General features: G+C 44.1%; 1 protein-coding gene across 1 annotated transcript; it reads left to right on the forward strand.

Moving 5' to 3' along the window:
* Positions 1–16,521, forward strand: ilrun (inflammation and lipid regulator with UBA-like and NBR1-like domains). The gene is made up of 5 exons (XM_063208614.1): positions 1–312; positions 2,182–2,336; positions 3,740–3,937; positions 6,203–6,660; positions 16,397–16,521. The coding sequence occupies exons 1-5, from the start codon at positions 155–157 to the stop codon at positions 16,430–16,432; spliced, it is 1,005 nt and encodes a 334-aa protein (XP_063064684.1). The 5' UTR covers positions 1–154; the 3' UTR covers positions 16,433–16,521.
* The last annotated feature ends 1,099 nt before the right edge of the window (positions 16,522–17,620 follow it).

Consider the following 17,620-nt stretch of genomic DNA (forward strand, 5'->3'; position numbering starts at 1 on the left):
TCCTGATCCATCTGTACAGTCTGTGAGCGCACCACAGTCGGCCACTGTAATGTCATGCGCACTCCTGTTGTTTTTGGATTTGTTGTTATGACTGGTAGAGAGGCCTCGGACTAAATTAAAAGAGGAACCCTGTCGCTGTACCCGGGGACCCGCGATGGAGGGCATGGACATAGATTTAGACCCGGAGCTCATGCAGAAATTTAGCTGCATGGGCACCACTGACAAAGATATCTTAATCACCGAATTCCAAAGACTGCTGGGCTTTCAACTTAACCCTGCTGGCTGCGCCTTCTTCTTGGATATGACAAACTGGTGAGCTCGGGGATCTGAGGCCTTAGCAATAATGTCAAGCTTGTGTTAGCAGTTTTCCTGTAACCTCTGTCAGTATCATCGACATTGCACCCGGTAGTAATGCCAGAGCTTCTTTGTTACCAAAAATGAGATGCTACCAATGCAGTTATTTTAAGAAATGAAGTGAGCCTCTGTCTTGAACGGTCCCCTACATTAGCTAACAGGTTAGCCCTTGACCTCCTACTGAATGCTTGCTTTCCAGTAGCTAATGTTAGCCAAGATCAAAATAGTGGTCGCTAATATTAGCCAGCTAACAAAACTGCCAGGCTTCTTTTTGAGAAGAGTCAACAGGACTTGGGCAATGTGATAAATATTTTAAGTCGTGTTCAACAGACTGCCGTCACGGAAAGATTTGTCCTGTGGAAATAAGTGCTGTAATTTACAGTGTTGTCAAGTGTTGCTGCAGAGTTTAGAAGAGGCCAAGTTGATGGCTATCGCTAGCTCACTAGCAGATGTCAGCTCGGTGGCTAGTTAGATCGCTTCAGGAACTGAAGGGTAGGGTTTCCCCGACGTAACGTCAGCTGTCGAACGTTCGCAAGCCAACTTGTTCAAGAGTTTACATTAAACCAGACAATCTATTTATTTTCCAAATGTTACAAATATTGTATAATTTTATATGTGTTAAATATTGAGATATTTTAGCTTCATTGTTTTACTGGGCTACTCAGGTAGGGAACGTAGTCAGTTGATGGCACGGTTCCAAAGCTCCGTACATGAGCCGCAGTTACATTACGTAACATCATGCAGCTGCAAATCCTGAAATGTTGGAATTCTCCTGGCTTGTTGATTGGCCTCGTGATCTCACAGAACTATGTCTTTTATTTTTTTGCCATCCAGCCTTTTCTGTATAGCTCTATGCCTCAGAATTATAGAGACTGGACGGGAGTGCTCGTGCGCTAGTATTTCCAGAACCTCCTTCACCAAACCAAAAGTGAAGCTGTGTTGTTTGTTTGGAATATCAGAATAGTGTCTATTGTTGAAAATCAGCCAGTAGCATGGTCAGAAAAAACAGGTGAAGAATACCGTCAAAAAGACACGTTATTTATTGAGCGTAGTAGTAAGTTGTTGTTGGAATAGACTTGCATGCGGCATTGGGCTAACTCATTGACAGTAAATAGAATGGACGCCAAATCAACGCTATTTGCCATTCAACGCTTTGAAGCCAGATTTGGGAACATTCCAACTTACATTCCACCTTAGCAACGCCAAACGCAGGTGCTGATTGGACAACAACAAGACTTCTAATGGTCAATCAAACCATGTTCTGATGCTCATTGGTCAATTTAACTTTTAATATCTCTCTAAAATAAAACATCACCACAAAAAATCACCACCCTGGTAAGTTGGAGAGCAAGGGGACCTACTAGTTGAGCGAAAAATGATCCCCCTGGAGTGGCATTTAAGGGAGATGCAGGGTTTTATGTCTCTCATAGGAATGAATGGGATTTGGCCATTTTTTGGTCTTTTTGGGTCCAACCTTGGCTCCAACTTGGCTTCAACAATGAAATAGAATTTTGGCCTCCATTCTATTTACTCTCAATGGGCTAACTCGCTCACTGTCACGTGACGCTTACTCAAGGAATGCGCCTACTAAAATTAGCACTGTGCTCTTTCGACACCAGCAGTGTATCCTCAATAATTACTAACCTGGATCTCCTTAAAATAGGTTCTATACTGACACAAGTCCCTTGACCTTTTATACTATGGTGTAATACATGCGAAGATGCATATTGCAGTTACTGTGTCATTATTCTTTGTACGTCTTAAAGTTGTGGTATTCTTCAAAGGATCATTATGAAATTATTCACCCATGTTATTTCATGACTGTAGGAATCTACAAGCAGCCATCGGAGCCTACTATGATTTTGAAAGTCCTAACATTACAGCACCATCCATGTCCTTTGTGGAGGATGTCACTATCGGAGAGGGGGAGTCTGTACCACCAGACACACCTTTCACAAAAACCTGGAGAATACAGAACACAGGTACTGCAATCCATCTATGTGGGTGACATGAACGAAAACCAGCAGAACTATGGAAATTGGCTTGAATGTAACAAAATTGTGTAATTTTATGTTAAATACAATACAACTTGTATTTATGGATAGTATCACAGTATCACTACTACTATGAAGTTGAATTCAAACCGCTTAAAATGACTATTGGTGTGGCGCTGTGGCGCAGCGCGCTAAGCCCCCAACATTTGGGCTTGCATGCCCACCCTCGGAGACCCCGGTTCTAGTCCGGTCGGGGTCATTTCCCGATCCTCCCCTGTCTCTCTGCCTCATTCGCTTCCTGTCACCATCTTCAACTGTCCTGTCAAATAAAGGCATAAAAGCCCATAAAAAAAAAAATATATATTTTTTTAAATGACTATTGGTTATCAGAAGTCCAGTGACTTACAATTTGAGCGGTCTGAAGAGTCTCGTTCATCCAAGTAATGTTTTCCCAAAAGGGTTAATTATAAGCAGCTGGACCTCTTGGATTTTGAAGAAGTTGTGTTCATCAGATTTGGTAATGTTTGGTCTTGACCAGTAGTGGGGAACCTATGACTGGAGGGCCCTTGAGGCCGTTTTATCCGGCCCCTGAGACAATTTTAATGTTATGCAGCTTCACATGAAATGACATTTTGTAAAGAAATCTTGGAAATTACATTTGCAATGCAATTAAGTTATATTCAGAGGATATAGGCCTAAAAGTGCAGGGGGAAATCCTGGTTTGTGTTCATTGTATGACCCTTGGAGGACTTTTACCGCCCTCTGAGTAATTTGGCCCCTAGAGTGGCCCCTAGAATGAAAAAGATTCCCCACCCCTTGTCTAGACTCTAGGGAAGAGTAAGTATTGGATTGTCATCTCACAGCAAACGGAAATGACTAAGCTCCTTGGATGAGGATCGAAATATCCCCACCCAGAGGAAGTCCAGTTGCTTATAACTAAATGTAACAAAGGCCAACTTCCAGTGTGGTGTGGAACGCTAGTTAACCTCCCTCCGGAAGCATCATACAGTATCGGTAGCGCTGGGCTATCAGACTGGTCCAGTAACTCAGCGGTATCGTGCTGTGACTCCCATACACAAACCGATGCGTTGACTCAGGGCCAGATTATCCATACGGTCCAGTGGCACATTGTCCAGGGGCACCAACCATTTACAGCCAGTTAGGGGGCACCACATGAGACAAACTACATATGTTTATCAAGGGGGCACCTGCGAGCTGTAGTGCCCAGGGGCACCACAGTGTCTTAATACGGTTCTGGTTGACTAGGAGGTGGAGAGTTCAAGACCCGAGGGGGACGGACTGCACGGGAACACCTCAGTTACATAAACACTTCTGAATACAACATGATGTTGAAAACCCACTGTGTGTTTCTTTGCGACCCCTCCACACAGGCGCAGAGTCGTGGCCCCCTGGAGTCTGCCTAAAGTATGTGGGAGGAGACCAGTTCGGGCACGTGAACATCGTGATGGTGCGGTCACTGGATCCACAAGAGATCTCGGATGTGAGCGTACAGATGCGTAGCCCCGCGACGCCTGGCATGTACCAGGGCCAGTGGAGGATGTGCACGGCCACCGGACTCTTCTATGGAGGTGAGAAGTCATGGTTTTACTTACTTCCTTAACCCCATCACGCCATTCGGCGCATAGGGCAGCAACAAAGTCTCTCCACTTAGGTCTGTCTGTAGCCAACTTCTGGATGGTCCCCCAGTTTTGATGATGCTGCTGGAGCTCCTTCTCAATGGTTCGCCGCCATGTCATTTTGTCAACTTGTGGTTTTAGACTATTGGAATTGTCCCTTTAAAGCTCACCGTATACGATATATTTGCCCCCAAAGTTACAATGTTTTGTTTTGTTTTGTTGGGTTTTTTTAACGTTTCTGACTGAGACTGTGCTACAGTGCTGGTTCCAGCACCTACTGTCTGTCTCAAATCATCTGAGGTGTTCACACTAAAAAGATTAAATGTTTGTGAACTGAGAAATTGGTTTCTAATGGTTACTAAATAAATCTCCCGTTTTCTAAGGGAACAGACCAAGTAGACATCAGCATGGTCATCTGGGTGACAGGCTTTAAAATAAACAAACTGTATGAATGCAGGTAAGCAGTTCACACGTAAGCAGCTAGCCATTGCACAGTTCTAGCCTGCCTCAAAACAGCTGAAGAGATACAAATAATCAGATTAAGGCTTACTGACTAACTAATTTAACAGCCAGGTAAAAAAATGCACCATCCATAAAGGTAGTGCTGCCCACCCCAATAATGGAATGGTAAAGTATAATGTTACACACTGCCCATGACACACATTGACAAATGCAATGTCCACTGGTAAAACAGAAAGTAGCCATTTTAGAACATATTGCAAACCAGCCAGTTGGGTTTTCCTGTTTTTTTTTATCAAAAAAGTTTCCCTGTCCATTTCCTCGTCATGATCTAATTCTCTGGTAATATATCGGGGTTCAAACTGTGTAGTAGTTTAAGATAAGCTGTTACACACCCAACATGTGTTAGGTGTGGTGAAACTGTCATAAACAGCTATAAACTGTACTGGGGAATATTTTCTTTACAACTCAGAGTTTACAGCTGTCATTGTTTCCTCAAGCTCCTTTCATTAACAAGAATACCTCTTTGAGCATTAAGACGTCAAAAATGCCTTTTAAACATGAATCATTAATAATGGTGACAAGGCTTTGTATGTTTGTTTATTTGCTTATCACTGTAGGATTGATTGGGCTAAAGGAAGTATCTTTGACCTGTCTAAAGAGCCAGTGTTTCACAGTGAATGTTTTGATCAAATCTCAACCAGCCCCACCCTAAACAAATCCCCTCAGGGCACCATACATTGCATGGGTGTGTCTCGCTGCAATGCCGTCATTGTCAAACTAAGAGCTTATTTGAAAACAATTGTTGGCTTCAAGCAATGCATTATACTCTTAGAATAGTGGTGTTTGTTGTTGGAACATACGTCACCTACATCATGCTTTGTACACCCATGTGGCACGCTGACTGACAACTAGATGAGATTTTCCAAAAATTGTTTGGAACAATATTAAGTCAAGAGGACATTATTTTCAGCCTGCCACCGTCAGTCAGTTGCTCCAGGCAAGACCCCAAGTTTTCTGACATTTCAGTGATTAGAATGAGAGGAAAACTCGCACAACTTGTTGCTGTAGGTCAGCCCAAGGGTTGCCAGGTTGGGTCAGGGGCATGAATAACCAGTAGTACAGTACAGTATATTACATTTAGCTGCTCCTATTTTTTATCCAAAGTGACTTACAGATATTACAGGTTATTGGTTACAGCCCCTAGAGCAATGTGGGGTTAGGTGCCTTGCTCAAAGGCACTTCAACCATGGGAGTGGTAAGGGTGGGGATTGAACCTGCAACCCTGTGATCTACAATCCGACTCTCTCTCTCTCCTTTCCTTCATCATCACTGAGCTAGGTATCCTGTGCATGGTACAGTTCCACAGCCCTCTTCCCTTCTTTCGGGGTGCCTGTTGGGCTACCTCCTTGCACGGAAGAGGCATAAATGCAAAAAAAAAACCTATGCACTGCATGCTGTGTCAGGGTGTGTCAGACAATAACAAAAGGACTTCCACTTTCACAATGACAGTGGGACTTTCAATTTCACTCACTCTAACCTCTGTTAACTTCCCCTCTGTTCTAACCCCTTTTGTGTGTGTCTGTGTCTGTGTGCGTGTGTGTGTGTACGCGTGCATGCGTGTGTTTGTGTGTGTGTTCGCGTCTGTCTGTCTGTGTGTGTGTGTGTGTGTGTGTGTGTGTGTGTGTGTGTGTGTGTGTGTGTGTGTGTGTGTGTGTGTGTGTGTGTGTGTGTGTGTGTGTGTGTGTGTGTGTGTAGACGTGATCTGGGTGATCCTGAGCGTGGAGGTGGGGGGCCTCCTGGGCGTGACGCAGCAGCTGTCCTCCTTCCAGGCCGAGTTCAACACGCAGCCGCACCGCCACGTGGAGGGAGACTACAACCCCTTCGCCTCGCCACAGAAGAGCAAGGACGGCAGCGCCGGAGAACTAGGACTTGAAGGACTAGCACTCGGAGGAGGAGAGGGAGACCTTCTACAACAACAGCAGCTACAGCTACAGCAACTTCAGATCCACCAACAACAACAACAACAACAGCAGCATCACCAACATCAACAGCAGCAGCCGCACAGCGATGGCAGTCTGAAGGGGCCGGGGACGGGCTGGGAGGCGGGGCCGGAACACATCCAGCATCCCGAGCAAAATGGACTGTCACACAACTCTGTGTCTCTAGCCACAAACAACCTGCAAAACAACCTGTCGGTAGTCACCTACAGCCAGGTGAGTTGGTCTGGGTCTGGGTTTGGTTGTGCTGGTTAGAGGGTGTGTGTGTGTGTGTGTGTGTGTGTGTGTGTGTGTGTGTGTGTGTGTGTGTGTGTGTGTGTGTGTGTGTGTGTGTGTGTGTGTGTGTGTGTGTGTGTGTGTGGCTTGATGGTATACAGCGGACGAGGTCAACAGACCTGCGTTGTGTGCAAACCCTCCAAACTGTGTCCTGGTTTCCGGCCCACTGACCGACATAGTGGTGTGCCGTATAGGGTCACTGCACACACCACAGAGATATAAAGCTTCCTATGCTACCTGAGCAACGGAAGTCATTATTTCTCTATGGGTGGTAGGCGAATAAAGCTACCAAATCGAATTCGCCTGGAGCGAAGCGACCAAACAAATTACAACGATGAAAGTCAAGCTGATATAAAGCGTCCTACGCTATCTGAACAACGGAAGTCATTATTTCTCTATGGGTGGTAGGCGAATAAAGCTACCAAATCGAATTCGCCAGGAGCGAAGCGACCTAAGCGACCAAACACATTACAACGATGAAAGTCAAGCTGATATTATGAGTTATGACGCAGTTCGGCAAAAACCAATTGGAATGTTCATACCTCCGCATGTCCCAGGCTGTCAAGCCAAGGCCGTTATGTGATTGGCTAAGTCAAACATGTCAATGTCATGTCCAGAGCGAATGAAGTTAATTCATGGCGAAACTTCTTTAGCGACCTCAGCTACCTGGGTCACGTAGGTCGTATCTGGTCTACATGCAGCAAAACACTTTCAACATCCTCCTGTACTGTACCATGTACGTGGGCTTCGGATTAGGACTTCAAGTTTAATTGAAATTCTTGCTGGCCAGGCCCCAAAGGGTCTGATTTCATATGCAATGATCCAACGTCAAAACGTTAGTCACAGGGGCGGAGCAGAGGTGGGGGGGCATAGGGGCCAGGAACCCCCGGCTTCACCACTTGGAGGGGGGGCCCTGCCAGTGGCTTTCGATTGCCAAACATCTTGTAGGGGCCCCATTCTACGATATTTCGTGGGCCCAACGACTCTGACACATCTCCCGCCCCCCTGTCCCAATACCAGTGCTCCGCCCCTGGTTAGTCAGGAATGTGTACATCACAATTTTTTTACATAATCTGGAACGTTTGGTTGGTGTACTCACCAGGCCTTCCCTTTGACCCCAGGGTAGATGTTCACTAGCTTTACCGAAAGGTCAAACAGATACCCGTACAAACAATGTGCCCATCCAAAGGGCACATTTTAAAATGTAGAAAGTGTAAATAGATGGCACCTTGCCACGCCCTTTTAAATTGGTGTGGTTAGCCAATTAGGATGGGTAGAGAAAGAGCGTCAATATTGGATTAACCTTTCTCTCTCTCTCTCTCTCTCTCTCTCTCTCTCTCTCTCTCTCTCTCTCTCTCTCTCTCTCTCTCTCTCTGATCTCATTCTATGTTTGGCTTATTAAACCACAAGGTAATTAGTCTGGATGGTTCCAGCTCCAAAGCTTTAATCAGTGAACTTTTTTCATGCCAATGTACACCTTGAAGCCATTTAGATGATAAAAGATTAAGGTGACATTATAACGCTCCTTTAGAAAATTGGCAAAGTGGGAAAGGGCTGCAGTTATGTAGCTGGCTGCAAATATTCCCACGTTTTAAGTGCTAATGTAGCCTGTGCCCATACTGTGACACACACAAAATGTGGTGCCCAAGTCAGTCTAGCCAAGCTGCCTATCTCTGCCATTTCAGGAATCCCCAAATTTTGGGAAGGACATACTTGTACTAAAGGTTGTATAGTCACAGCTCACACATCAACGTGGCCAGACTAAACTTCTTTGAGATTTACAGCCGCAATAGCCAAGCTAACAACAGACCCTTCACGATAGTTGTTAGTGTGTGTGTGCACATATGTGCGCACACGTTTGTGTGGTGGTGTATCCATAAAAATGTTATACTACAGTACAAGCCTATCCTTGTATGTACAATTTGGACTTTGAGCCTGTAAATGAAATGATGTAGATATTGCTAAATATTGTCAGAGCAATCTGACAGAACACTCCTCTAGCCTTGGTCAGCCCACACTGCCTATGACTGTACATTAAGTCCGCACATTCCTCATCATGCTGCTTACGCACATTTATTTCTGATTCAGAAAAATGTCATTGGCTTCAGTGATTTGACTGGTTGTAGCTCTGTAGACCAGTAACAATTCTAGTAGTATTCTAGAATGAACGCATGTTGATGCCATTTAGAGCTTTCTGTTCATGAGAAGCTTGGCAGACTGAGCTCGTCTGTACACTGGGTGCAACAGCCAGGCCATCAAGTACTCCTCCCCAAATGCTTCAACAATGAAAATGGATGTATTTTCTGGGAGGCATTCTCTATTTAGGGAAGTGAGTGTAATTACTCACATATGCCATGTAAACCTGGAGAAGACAAACATACAGTACAGTCTTGGAACTGTTTGTCCTGTACTGGGCAGTCCCTCCAGGAAATCGCGATGTTGCGATCGCGTCGTTTTTCGCAACTTCGATGAATTCCCGCGAATTCTGCGCGAGAGCGCAACTTTAACCAATCACCGCGATTTCCCGCAACTTTGAACACTTTGAACCAATCCATGTTGCGCTGACTTAACTGACGTCGACAAACTTCCTTTCAAAAAGGATAATACAATAAAAAAAATACAATAAAAAAGTAACCTAGCAATCAGTCCCACTCCCAGCACTTTACTATGCATGTACAAAGTTGTCGGTGAGGGGAAAAAAACTAATAAATACGAATGTAGGAAACGCCATGTTCTCATTGCGCGTCTGCTCGCATGGTCACATGGAAAATGTATGACTAGTCTGGCATAACCAATAGGCCTACATTTTTAAAATTTGCTAGGCCTACATAAATATATAATTAACACTTCATGACAGTCATCTACATTACGCCAAGTATAGGGCTCCTACAACAAGATGTGTTTTCTTTTTTCTAAAGCGGTCCACCTGCTGGACCACTTTGGTGTTTGACTTGTGCGCATACAGAAGGCAACATTTTCCCTCCGAATTGAGATGCGCAAATGCCTTGTCCATAACAAAGGAGTAATTTCCATCCTTCATTGTGAATGCTGCGTGCGTGCCTGGCCGATATAGTAATCTCTTTCGCGCAAATTGGGCTATGGCTGGATACGAGCACTTGGTGACCGTGTCGTCAAATCACTTTCGTTTAACCTGGCGCGGTCAAACGGACAAGGAACACTGAACATGAATAAAACCAGAGCAGACACGTTGGAAAGCTGTGGGAGTAAGTTGGAAAACTACTTTCTGTCTCTCCCTCTCCTTCTCTCTTCCTTGCGCGATTGACGGTATTGATTGACAGCTGAGACCTCCGTTCTGCAGGCGACGTGGTGTTTTATAAGATAACAATCTCGTCGTCTTTTATATTCACAAGAGCACCAAAATTAATATAATTTCTGAGCATTATTCAGCAAGCACCCTTCACAACAGGAAATCTGTGAACTCCATCCTCCGTTAATTTAAAGCCGGTTGACGGCGCGGGAGAACAAAAAAAAAAACCCAGGCCTATGCCTTCTTTCGAAAGCGACCCCTCCCTCTGCTTTTATTTGTGCTGCTTTTGACAAGCTGGAAAATTAAACGCCGACACAGGCAGGCTATGTGTAGCAGACGACTCACATTAACCAGGATTTCAGTCACAAGAGTTCCTGTCGCGCACCCTCTTCAACTGGCTGGACATGCCCAATTCCGCCCGCCTACTTATAGTTAATTATGTATCCACTTTTTTAAGTCAGGAATGGATATCGACATGATACGAAGTTTGTATGCTTACAATTTGAAACGGTGATGACATTTAAAACAGAGTCAAACGGCCATAAACAGCATTGTAATGAAGGGTGTCGTAATGGGAAAGAGATGGAACTTTTCACGACGACATTCTGGCTAAAAACTCGCCCTGGCAGCTTCCCTGCTTTGCATAAGAACCAAAATTATAATATAAAAATGGAAATAATATAAAAACACCAGAGGACTGGAATGTGGCAGTGTCCTTTACTTTCAAATGTGGGGAAACGCATTAAAAATCGCAACAAAAATCGCACCTTTCACTTCATGCCGCAACAAAATCGCAACAACATATCAAGAAGCTCTGCAACTTTTATCGCGATTCCGACCGCGATTTTTTTGAGAAAATGCCCGCGATTTCCTGGTGGGACTGACTGGGGTTCACTTCTCGAAAGCGTAGTTGTTAGCCAGTCAGCAACTTGGGTGGTTGCCAATGGGAAATTGCATTGCAATCAACAAAGTAGCTAACGTAGTTCGCAACTATGGTTTCAAGAAATGCAGCCCTGGTTTGCTTAGTGCTTCGCATCAGCATCCATAGGTAATGTACAGAGCACAACAACAGTGCATGTAGAAAACGTAATCCTCATCCTGTTGCCAATTATTACCTGTAACATGCCACTTCATTCATGCTACTCCATTTTTTTTTTTTTTTTTTAAGAAAGCCCAATTGTGAAACTCCAACTCCCATGTGTCATTGTGACACAGCACTCCACAGCACACAAGTGATCACTGCACACTGCACACAATGAAATTGCATTTATGCCTCACCCGTGCAAGGGGGCAGCCCTCAATTGGCTCAGTTGGCTCTATGACTCACTGATGTTTTGTCAATGGAATGGCTGAGGGAGAGGGGTCATTTCACGTGAAATCAGACACTTTGGGACCCGACCGACCCGGATTTCGATCATACTTGGTGTGCCTTTTCAGTAGCAAGGTAGCACCCCAGAACTGCATTGGTTTGAATCTGACACTAATATTAAGGGAGAAACAGACTAGGAAAGGTTTACATGTGAGGGTAGGACACTATACATTCAGCCTTGAATATATCAGTCAGTGTTAGTCACAAAAAGATGCCTGTGGTGTTGTTTGAAAGCTCTTTTCTGGCTCTACATATTACACAATCACCTTGGAATAAAACTACTCTCAGAATATGAATTATGATAAATTGAAAAATTAAAAATTGAATATCTAAAAAACCTATATTTTAAAATGGCCAGTTCCTTGTCCAAACGTAGCCGGCAATGTCATGAGCAGCACCTAAAATGCTGGTGTTCGGTTTGTTATTCATTTCAGAGAGAATTTGACTCACAAATATGGCGTCATACAGACCACTTACTAATAATATGGTAATACCATAGTAGCATCACATGACAAAACAAAAACAAAACAAAAATGGTCAGTGTCCATGGTCCCAGGTTTCAGAAACTAAGGCAGATGTCCATTTATACACACCAAATGATGATATGTGAATTTTTGAACATTCCTTCTCTGTGTACCTGTGCCATCTTCCCTTTACCGTACTTTAAAGAGATAATCAATGGCTACACTCTCATTTTGTACTCTACCAGTGCATTTGAAGCAACAGCTGTGTCTTTTGTAGATAATGTATAAGTACGTCCCTTTGCAGTTACAGGTTCCACTACCAGAAGCACATCCTGATGATCCATGACAAGACTATCTGGTCTGAAGGGAAAAGTGAAGGATGGAGATGGCCCATGAGGATGCAGGAAGTTCAGTTTCACCTCTCCAGTGCTCGGCATACATTCCTCAGCACATGCTAGCCACCAGTTGCCATCATATACAGCTACAACATACCCTTTGATGCTTGAAAATGTAACACATTCCTTTACTGAGCTCACTCTTTCAACTCTGCCTTCTCTGAATGCTGAAAATGGCCTAACTTCCACTGTGTCCATTGACAATGGGCAGAAGCTGTGTAGTTTTTGAGTACCTGGAATAGTTCTTGCAGATTCAAACCTTTTCAACAGGTTCTCAGCTTCATGATGGTACATCTCTGTTGTGGCAAACTGGCAATGGATGTTCTTGACATTATCCTTGACTGACTCCCTTGAACCAGGAACGTTTTTAAAACTATAGTTTTATAATTCAAGATGCTATTCAATCATTTCACTGGAACAACCAGTGCAGGCCACAATCCATCCATTTGTATGCTACTACCAAGATCAGTTGAAACTGGGGAAAAAAATCTGTTTTGTTGTTAGATTTTTTTCCCCAAGGGACGTACTTATACATTATCTATAATTATAATTTTTTTTCCCAAAGGGACGTACTTATACATTATCTACAAAAGACACAGCTGCTGCTTCAAATGCACTGGTAGAGTACAAAATGAGAGTGTAGCCATTGATTATCTCTTTAAAGTACGGTAAAGGGAAGATGGCACAGGTACACAGAGAAGGAATGTTCAAAAATTCACATATCATCATTTGGTGTGTATAAATGGACATCTGCCTTAGTTTCTGAAACCTGGGACCATGGACACTGACCATTTTTGTTTTGTTTTTGTTTTGTCATGTGATGCTACTATGGTATTACCATATTATTAGTAAGTGGTCTGTATGACGCCATATTTGTGAGTCAAATTCTCTCTGAAATGAATAACAAACCGAACACCAGCATTTTAGGTGCTGCTCATGACATTGCCGGCTACGTTTGGACAAGGAACTGGCCATTTTAAAATATAAGTTTTTTAGATATTAAATTTTTAATTTTTCAATTTATCATAATTCATATTCTGAGAGTAGTTGTATTCCAAGGCGATTGTGTAATATGTAGAGCCAGAAAAGAGCTTTCAAACAACACCACAGGCATCTTTTTGTGACTAACACTGACTGATATATTCAAGGCTGAATGTATAGTGTCCTACCCTCACATGTGAACCTTTCCTAGTCTGTTTCTCCCTTAATATTAGTGTCAGATTCAAACCAATGCAGTTCTGGGGTGCTACCTTGCTACTGAAAAGGCACACCAAGTATGATTGAAATCCGGGTCGGTCGGGTCCCAAAGTGTCTGATTTCACGTGAAATGACCCAGAGGCGGAATGCCATCAGAGGGCCTCAAGGACATTTGGAGGGCATGAAGCCAATCGTAGTAATAGATGTAAACTGCCAACAAAGTAAGCTGCACAAATCGTAGCATAAACTGTGTGCCAGCCGGATGTTGTGTCTGGCTATTCCTCCTCTGCGTTTTGCAAAACGCTTCTTCAGTATATTTTCCCCATTGATTTCTGAGTACAGACAGACAGACAGACAGACACAGTCAAATCAACCTGCTGGTGCTGATACACAATACAGCAGAAGCTACTAGTCAGCAGAAAAGAAGCGAAAAGCAAAATGTGTGAATACCATGTTTCACTCCATTGAATCCTCCCGAGGAAGATCTGAGACAAAGATGGAAACGTTACCTTGTCAGTGTGCTGCAGACCTGTGCTCCCAGTGTGCTGCAGACCTGTCTGTCTCTCACTACTACACTCGCCTCCAAAAGATTTGTCGACTATCCATCTGTTTGGATTAACAGCTAATAACCTGACTTTCAATTAATCACTTGGCTTCAGAAGTCACTCATATGAAAGCTACAACCCTCCCGAATGAAAATGTATTTACAAAAATAAATTTCATGCACCAAAGAAAGATTGACCCTTTATTGAACACAGACAGGGCAGATTTTGACAAGACAAAAGTTTTGTCGCCTATCGAACATAATGTGAAAATGAGCAGATAAGTCACTTCAAAACACTTCAAATACGCAGATCGGGTGTCATACTTAATCACTGATTCACTCACACCTCTCCAGAAAATCAACAACTCTTTTGGAGGCGAGTGTACATTTTCCAGTTGCTGCACTTGTCTGGCGCCTGGATTATTATTTCCATTGCATAGGTGCACTACACACCCTAAACCTCAATGAAAGACACTATCGCTAGTGCAGTTGTTTTGTTGCAGCAGCCACCCACCCCCCAGCCCTCCTGCCTGCTAGTCTTGGCAGGCTAGGGTGCCTGCTCCACTCTACTCTACTCTGCTCTACTCTGGCTTGGCTTGGCCTGGCCTGGCCTGGCATTAAATCAACTTTTCATCACCAGTCAAAATGGATGTTAATCTTACGAGCCAAACACACACTCAATAATGGGTCAAAGTGGATAGTAGGTTGATCTATTCTACCAGCCAAACTGAAATTTCTCCAGCATTTTTCTGGTTGGCTGGTGTTAATTTAGAGCCCTGCTGGCATGCATTCCAAATGGCTGACCTCACACACACCAGCACACTGTGCTGATTACACCCTTTGGGTGGGGAGTCACCATTCGCACAGAGGAACACCGATACACCCATCCAACACCCATGATGATGAACACACTTATATGAAGCTGTCTTTAAGCATGGCCCTTTTTTTTACTGCAGTGTTTCCCAAGCTTTTTCAACGGGGACCCACTTTTGGATTAAGAATATTTTTGAGATCCCCCCACACCTCCCGTCCACCATATTCTTAGCCTAGGCAACTTTTTTGTCCGCTAAATATTGCTAGAAATCCACTGGACAGCAAATAAATGTAATATCCATAAGTGAACACTGTTACTAACCAAATTATGGAATATGTGTTATTTTGTCAGCTGTTAACCTGTGGACTTCCCGTTTTTATGCAATGTCCCCTTTGTACCCCACCGTGTGAAATGTGAAAACCAAACATAAAATTCACTGGAAGGTGCTTGGTGCCTGACGTGGATAGAGCCTAGAAAGTCTTTTATAGGAACCTCGGTCAGGGTCATAGTGGCCACACACCTCTCCAGCCATCTGTAAATAATAGGGCTGCATCTGAATCCTGTGGTAGGCAATGCCTCCTTATCAGTAGCTACCACTCGCCGCCTTGACCAGTAGCTTCTATGTAGAAAGAAAGCCACTAGTAAGCACAAATCGGACGTATTACAACACCGTCGTTTACATAACTTTTGAACCTGATCGGTCGCTGGGGGGGGGTATTTGTTCATTATGGCACTAATAATGACAAATGGCCGTACAGTTGGCCCAATGGACCGTGGACTTCTGAGATGGCAAAATAACCACGGCTTGCCTACTGTAAATATGACATGGATAAATATGTAGAAAGTCATCTCGGTACTGTTGTACTGCTCGGTGCTGCTCGGTACTTTTACTAGGGTATTCTTCCTTATGGTTTGCCTTCTATAGGCACCCAAGGCACAGATGCAGCGGGGCAGGCAGAGCCCACTCAAATATTAGTGGAGCCAATCGTAACAGTGTATTCTGATAAAGTGACATCTTAGCCCTCATTAAGTTGTAGACTCCTCAAACTGTGTGTAAATTTTGTTTTGTTTTTTTGTTTGTGGTTGTTTGTCAGCCATATACTGCGTGTGCGTGCAGGCGTGCATGTGTTTGCGTGTTTTAGAAGGTATACAAAATTAAAATGCTGTGTCTGTATAGTCCCAAAATTTAAAGAAAATAAAGACATTAAGTTTGCTGAAGGTTGCGTTTTATCCCAAATGGCCTACCTTGGCAACTGAATACAGCTGGTGTGTGTTTGTTATTTCCTTTTGTTTTCAGTGTCTAAACATGTCCACGTCCCCATGTCCACGTCCCCTCATTGGTGGGAAAGAGGGGAATCACCTAAAACCTGAAACACTGCATCTCTCTCTCTCTCTCTCTCTCTCTCTCTTGACTCTTATCTGTTTATCATAGTCATGCTGCCTGGTTAGCCAAACCCATTGACCTTTTTGTGGTTTCATATGCAAAACAAAACACACAAAGTTCTAACCCAACCTCTCTCTCTCTCTCTCTCTCTCTCTCTCTCTCTCTCTCTCTCTCTCTCTCTCTCTCTCTCTCTCTCTCTCTCTCTCTCTCTCTCTCTCTCTCTCTCCTTTTCCCCATGCAGGATAGTCATGGACCCTACCCCTTCGGACAGTCTTAAAAGGTGGAGGAGGTCACGGCCGTTGTGCAGTGGAAGTGGCCTTGATCTTACACTATCCAGTTAGGGTGTGGGGTGCGGGGAGGGGAGGGGTTCGGGTGAGGGGAGGAGAGGGGAGGGGAGGGGAGAGGGGAAATGGGTGTATGAAAGGTGGGTGTGGGGGGTGCAATCCGACAGTGGTGGTGTTTGGGGATGAGGGTGTGGGTGAGTGTGTGTATGTGTGTGTGTGAAGGAGAGTGAAGCGGTGGAAAGGCTGGAGGAGTGACTATCCCAGAGTTCCCCTACTGACACTTTTGCAAACGTGCTCCTCCTCCTCCTCCTCTTTCTCCTGACCACCACCACCACCACCACCACCAACCAACCACCAACCAAACAACATGGCGGCGTGGAAGTTATGAAGAAGACGAGGCTCGTCAGCCCCTGGCTTGGCTTTGGCCTTGTCACTGGCACTGACTGGCCCCCCCATACAATTCAGCCAACATTCAACACCCACAAAGTATGCATGTGTGAATGCTAATTTAAAGATGATGAGTGCTATGGATCTTTTTAAACAACAGAGAGAAAAAGGAAAAAAAAACTACTTCTGTATTTTTCTTTTTTTCCGTTCTTTGTTTTTTGGTCTTTTTTTTAGGTGTCATCACAAGAGTTCAGTAGAGAGTTAAGTCTGTAGTTTGGAAAGTGGGACTGCGTGTATGTGCGCGTCTGTTTGTGTGTCTCTGAAACTGTCGTGGACGTGTGTGTGTGTGTGTGTGTGTGTGTGTGTGTGTGTGTGTGTGTGTGTGTGTGTGTGTGTGTGTTTGAGGGAGAGAGAGAGAGAGAGAGAGAGAGAGAGAGAGAGAGAGAGAGAGAGAAAGAGCAAGGGCGGGAGAGAGAGAGAGAGAGAGAGAGAGAGAGAGAGAGAGAGAGAGAGAGAGAGAGAGAGAAATGACGAGGTGTGTGTGTATGTTTTTTTTGTGCGCGCATGCACGCAGATGTGTGCACATGTGTGTGTGTATTGCTGGGCGCGTCCCCAAGTGTGTATGTGTGTGTGTGCAACCTGTGATAAATGATCGGGAGGAAAAAGCCATTGGGGGGTTAAATTGCGTATGGAGTGACTAGGCCTAATCTCAATCTGGCAGTATGTAAACAACACAATGTAACTCTTTATTTTTTACATTTCTATCACAATGGAGAGTATTCATTATTATCTCA

Source organism: Engraulis encrasicolus, chromosome 10 (genome assembly GCF_034702125.1).
Source record: "Engraulis encrasicolus isolate BLACKSEA-1 chromosome 10, IST_EnEncr_1.0, whole genome shotgun sequence".
Classification (NCBI taxonomy): Eukaryota; Metazoa; Chordata; class Actinopteri; order Clupeiformes; family Engraulidae; genus Engraulis; species Engraulis encrasicolus.

Excerpts from the sequence above, each read along its gene's own strand:
- ilrun (XM_063208614.1), top strand. The coding sequence starts at position 155 with ATGGAGGGCATGGACATAGATTTAGACCCGGAGCTCATGCAGAAATTT. Across the intron at positions 2,337-3,739 it reads CTGGAGAATACAGAACACAG|GCGCAGAGTCGTGGCCCCCT; the intron begins GTACTGCAATCC and ends CCCTCCACACAG. Across the intron at positions 6,661-16,396 it reads CGGTAGTCACCTACAGCCAG|GATAGTCATGGACCCTACCC; the intron begins GTGAGTTGGTCT and ends TTCCCCATGCAG.